Source organism: Geospiza fortis, unplaced genomic scaffold, assembly GCF_000277835.1.
Source record: "Geospiza fortis unplaced genomic scaffold, GeoFor_1.0 scaffold27, whole genome shotgun sequence".
NCBI classification, from domain to species: Eukaryota; Metazoa; Chordata; class Aves; order Passeriformes; family Thraupidae; genus Geospiza; species Geospiza fortis.
The window spans coordinates 966,228-972,180 of record NW_005054329.1 but is presented as its reverse complement, the minus strand read 5'-3'; the positions used below and the strand labels follow the sequence as shown (position 1 = coordinate 972,180).

Sequence of the window (5,953 nt, the reverse complement as noted above, 5' to 3'; positions counted from 1 at the left end):
ATGCCGGAGCGCTGCCCCCCGCCCCAGTGCCCCCCAGCTGCACTCACCGAGGCTGAAGAGGATGAGGAACTTGAGGCAGACGAATTCGTGCCGGTCCACCTGGAGCGAGTGCAGGTGCAGGACGAGCTCCTGCGCCCGCATCACCAGCGTGTTCAGGATGGAGCCGGCCTGGGCTGCGATGGCCGACATGTCCACCTGCCGGGAGGACAGGGGTGGCATCAGCTGTGGCAGCCCCAGTCCCCTCACAGCCTGCTGCAGGGCACCTCACACGGGGCAGGAGCTGGGTCCAGCCCTGAGCACTCGCTGAGGATTAGGGGTGTCAAAAAAAGACTGATGGGTGGAATAGGAACACCATTTAAAACGCGGGCCCTCGCAGGGTGCTGGAATTGTAGGCGCCACATCTCCAAAAGCCACCTCCGGGAAGGGAAGGGGCCCCTCCTCCCATCCCACTGCTGACAGTACAGGTGGGGCTGTTGGTCTCTCCTTAAGAAACATTATTCTCCAGAACCAGGAGCTGTGTGGCAGGGTGGGACAGGATGGGACCTTCTGCACAAGCAGACCCAGAGTGTAACAACACCTGCCTGCCCTATGCTGAGTTGGCCACACTGGAATGAAAGAAAGAAAGAAGTCATTCCATTCTTCTATGCAGCCCCTGCCCATCCCCACTGCCCCTCCACAGCACCACCGCAGTCCCGAGCGTTCCTCACCTCCTGGCCAGTGACCAGCAGCACACTGTGCTCCTTGCCGTGCTGCAGCTGCCGGTAGATGTGGTCGAACACCAGCAGCTCACTCCAGCAGTTCTGCAGCAGCTTCATCTGGTCACCCACCTGAAAGAGAGCAGGAGCAGCACAGCTGACACCCACCGTGCTACAGTGCACAGCACCCACCCTGTGCCTGGCAGGCATCCCGTGGGAGGGAGCATCCCCTGCGGTGAGCATGGAGAGCTGGAGCTGCACCCCAGAAAGGGGGACCCCGGGCAGATGGCTTTGCAGAGCTGGTTTCAAAGCAGCTCAACATGTTTCAGTGGCACTTGCTGGCTCTTATCAGCACGGGTCTTCCCCCAGCAGGCACAACCTCCTCGAATCGCACACAAATTTTAACAAAATGACTGCGGGAGGGGCATGTGGTGGCTGCACAAAGGGCCTGTGTGTCCAGACAGCCCCCCTGGATACTTTACAATGAAAGAAGGCAGTGCCCATCCTGAGTCCTGGCCAGGATGGCAGGCTGGGGGGGCAGCAGGGCCGCGGGGGAGCCGCCGGGTGCGGGACATCGCTGTGCCCTGCAGCTGCCAGCCCGGCCCTGCCCACGCACCAACACACGCACTTGTGACCACGTGCCCTGCTGCACATGTGCCACTGAGTGTGTGTGCCCAGAGAAACACCTGGGACTGTCCCTGAGAGGGGCTGAGCCAGGACACTGCCTGGAAGGGTCCCCAGAGGTCTCACAGGGCACTGGGACTGCAGGAGCAGCAGTGGCTGGTGGGGTGAGCTGCCAGAGCCAGCAGCTGCATTTGGAAGAACTAAAAGCCCCTGGAGCTGTGGCAGGATGCAGGGCACGCTGCCTTCCCCACTGTCCTGCCAAGAAACACCACGGGTCACCGGCTTCATCCCCTCAGCACTGCTCCCTACTGAACCCCAACTCCTTCCCACAAAGAGCTGAGCTCCTGCCCGGTCTGGACTCCCGTCTGCTGCAGGGCCAGTTTAGGGAATGGGTTGGGATTACAGAACTGCCTCCACCACGAGGAGCAAATCCAGTGCCAGCAGCCGAGCTCTGCAGGGCCATTGTGCTCCCCCGTTAATAGAGGGAAGACAGATGCAGCATCACAGGGCTGGATAATGCCCTCGTTCTGCTGAAGAGGCTGCAATAAACCTGCGCTGGGAGATTGCAAAAGGAATAGAAGCCAGATGAGAAAGAGCTTTATGGTCTCAGAGCTGGCGCTCCCTGCGAGCCGCTGGGATTTGTCTCTCAAGGGTGGTGGGTGGCCAGAGCTGGCAGTGTGGCAGGGCAGGGAATGAGGTGGGGTGGGAAGGCAGTGACTCCTGCCCACCTGTGGGGCCGTGGGCACTGTGACAGGGCTGTGGCACCGCTCCTGCCCACCTGAGGGGCTGCCCCTCATCTCCCAACCAATGCAGCAGCTGCTGTTCATGGCCCAGCACTTCAGAGAATGAGGCTCCTGGTCAGCTGCTCGATAAAACCCTGGGGAAAAGCTCATTCTGCTCTAAACCAAAATAGAGACTTTCTGCAGGGGCGAGGGGCCGGCTGTGGCTGTGGCCAGCCCGAGCAGGGAGCTGGGGCTAACCCGAGCAGGGAGCTGGGGCCAGCCCAGCTGCACAGCCCCGGCCGGTGCCGAGCGCCTCCGCTCTGGCTCAGTCAGGCCGTTGTTTTGGAAGTTCTTTCCTGTGCCTCATTCCTGAGCGGGATGAGCTCCAGAAGAGACAGACAGAAGGTTTTGCCTTGAAAACCATTTTAAAAAGTTAGCTTTTCCAAAGAAAGCACTTCAATAATTCTGAAATCTTATTTTCTTCCTTTAAAAATTACTAATCAGCTTCTCCCAAACTCTGAGGGGTGCTTGGCTGAAGCCTGAAGCCCCTCAGCAGCACATTTCACCCTTCATGGCTGCTGCAGGGCTGTTCCTTTGCCAGCATGCTCCAACATGCCGCGGTGTTTCCTGGGAACGTCGCAGTGCACCAGAGCCACATGGCCATGGCATGGGGGAATGTGCAGATTTAAATCTGCCAATGGACGTGATGGGGTGGGCTGGGGGCTCCGTGGGCCTGTCAGGGCTGGCTGGGGTCTGTGGGGCTGTGCCCAGTCCCAAGCAGGGTGTGCCATGCCCAGGCTGGGTGGCAGTGGGCAGCCCCCATGGCCCTGCTCTGGCACCGAGGCTCTGCTGCAGGGGCTCAGGCTGGGGGTCACCGGCGTCCCCCGCCCTGGCCTGGCCTGGGGGAGCAGGGCGCTGTTAATGGAGGGCACTCAGAGGCAATCAATCCGCCCAGCCAGGCGGCAGCACACACACTCCCGTTAAAAGTTAAGCAAAGGATCTTCCTCTTTTAATGTCAAGGCTTTTCTTCAGAGTGCTTTATCAAAGGCCTGATGCAAGCTGTCTTTGAGAGGCAATCCTTATCTTTTTTGAAGCGAGCATTTAACCCATTCACAAAACACGCGGTGAAACCCTCCCCGCCCTGGAAGACCAATCTCTGATGGGCTGCAATCCACAGGAAATGTAGTTCTCTGTGGGAAAGGCGCTAGGATGGTGCTAGAGGGGAGGCAGGGCATGCAGAGGCAGGGATGGTGCTGCCCAGGAATGGGAATGCAGGACCTGCATGTGGGTGTAGTTTTAAATCTTCTGTAACCTTCCCTGTGGGTTCATAGGTACAAGGTGGGGGAGCCCCTGCAAGTGTTGGGGCTCCCAGAATGTGCCCAGGTCAGGCAGGGATGGTGCAGCCCTGTAGTGCTCACTGCTCCCTGCACGGCTGGTTCAGGGCAGCCCCACCCCATGCTTTGGGAAGGAGAGTGACCCACCAGCAGCCCTTCTTTGGCAGGAAGCCCTGAGCTGGTGCCAGGACATCCATCCCCAGCCATGGGCCCAAGTAGGACTCGGATACCCTCGACCTGTCCCCCCACACACATGCCCTCTGGGCTTCCTCCCAGATCCCAGGTGCAGGAGTTGCCCCACAGCCCTGTGGCAGGTGTGTGGCACATGCCAGCACCCCGAGCAGCCCCAGCAATTCCTGAGTGCAAGCAGGACCCATCACCTTGGCTACTGAGAAGTGTGAAAGTGCATTGGTGTCCACCAGCCACCCGCAATGGAAAACCCCCACAGGTCCAAGGTGTTAATGGTCAGTGCAGGTCCCATTGCCCTGCCCAGACACCACCACGATGTGCATCTTAAAACAAATACCCACCAACGCCAGTGTGGCTAGGCCAAGACCCCATCTCCCTGCTGGCTCCCAGGCTGCTGCAGCCCTGGCTGCACGGGCACCACGGCTCTGCAGGCAGGGCAGTGTCACATTTCCCCCAGTGCACGGGATGCTAAACATTGCTGCAGCATCCACCACCAGAAGGAGATTTTAAATCTGCCAAAAACGCTCTGGCCATCGGCCAGGAGATGGGGTCAAGATGACCCACATGTTAAAGGCAGAGGAGCAATTGACTGCAAATAGGCTTTGTCGTGGCTCTGGGATCTCTGAGCACAGCTGAGGGAGGGCAGCCCAGCAGACAGACCCAGTGACCTCAGGGACCCCTGGGTCTGTGGGAACAGTGCTGCCCTCAGCATGCCCTCATCCCTGGAACTTGCCTGTGGATGGAGGGTGGTTTGCCCCAGGCCCTTGGCACAAAAGGGCTGAGGAAGGGGTCGGCACCATCCCACCGCCCTGCGGCTGCTCCGTGCCCCTCCAGCACTGCAGGGACCCACTGCACACCCAGCCCAGCCTGGCCTTCGGGCTGAAGTCGTGGCAATTTGTTTAACATTCCTGGCTGCTCATCCCAATCTAAAGGTCACTGCAACCCTGTGTTCACGATATTGATATGTAGGTATGGCAGTGACACCTATATAAACCAGGCTGTGCAAGACTCGCGTGTATAAACCTCACCAAAACCAGACACAATGTGAGTGTGCAAAAGCGCCTGCGTGCGTGCACATCCCTCTGTCTGTCTCTCCATATACATATAAAAAAATTACATCTGAAAGGACAAAGTTGCCTGAGACTCACAACCCAACAAAATATATTTCACCCCCGGCCTATATTTTTCTTCCTGAAAAGATGCTGCAAATCTTCCCTCAGTCCTGACACATCTCATCTAGACTCAGTTAAAGTTCGTATTTATGGGCGTCAGTGCTGACCTCTTCCCCCTCCGCCCGCGCGGCCTCGCGCCGCGGCTCTGGCCGGCCCTCGATGAGCAGGCGGGCCCCCAAATCCCCTCTGCCCAGCAGCGTTATTAGTCTTGCCTCCGAAGGCCAGCGCAGTCCGTAACTCTCCTCCTGGTGACACGGGATGAGCGCCGCGACATCAGTCTCCCGGCGGATTGGCATGGGGACCCTCGTTTGTCAGTGGCAGACTGACAGAATTACTGGCCCTTAAATGAAACGATATATCTGGGAAGTTAAATCTGTTTTCAATCTGACTGCCCTGCGCCTGCGGGCGGACGTGGCGTGCGAGCCGATGTCAAGAGGCCATTAGCCCGTGGCCCCCCTCCTTCCCCGGGCGCAGCGGTGGAGCCAGGGGGGCTCTCCCCGATGTCTCCCAGCCCAGCCACCCTGCCAGCAGTGCAGAGACAGCAAAGCAAAGCACCCATTCTGGCCCTCGGCAGATTGCTAGGGTGGGAATGGGAATGGGAACTAGACTGGCCAGCTCCAGGGGAAACTGCTCCCACTCTCCCGGGCAGCCACCAAAGGCTTGTCCTAACGAAATGTGAGCCAGCATCTCCCCATGCCCCCGAAGATCTGCTCCTTCCTCTCCAGGCTCCCTGTGAGGCCCCAGGGAGAAGCCAGGTCTCTGCTAACAGCCCTGTGGAAGGAGCACAGGGGTGCTGGGCAAACTCAGGCAGGGCAATCCATGATGGGGCAATCTGCCCATACACCCCTTCCCACCTGCCTGCACCTCCTCCCATGTAGTGCCAGCCTGCACGATGCCCTGGAGAGGTGTCCCAGCACGGTGCCTTTCCAGCCTGGATCCCTGCTCTGGCCCCAGCCAACAGCCCTTCCCTGCTGGGGCTGGGCACTGTCACCTTCACACAGAGCTTCCCCAGGGATGGAGAGGCCTGCTGCAGCCCTGCCCTGCCAGCCCCGAGCCCCCAGCAGGGCCTGCCGGTGCCATCGATCCCGGAGATTGCGATGTTGCTCCGTGCTGGCTTTAGGGCAGAGCCGTAAACCCTGCGCTAGCAGGAGTTCATTTACCGCCCCAGCGCCGCTGGCTTTTATGTGCCAGGCAGGAGCAGGAATTGGGCATCCAAT

General features: G+C 59.4%; 1 protein-coding gene across 1 annotated transcript in view; it reads right to left on the bottom strand.

Annotated features, from left to right (window-relative positions):
* LOC102036699 (steroidogenic factor 1) overlaps window positions 1-5,953 on the bottom strand; it is a 45,169-nt gene that overhangs the window by 2,636 nt on the left and 36,580 nt on the right. The window contains 2 exon segments of the mRNA XM_031057268.1: window positions 48-195; window positions 708-827. Coding sequence (XP_030913128.1) covers window positions 48-195; window positions 708-827 — 268 coding nt within the window.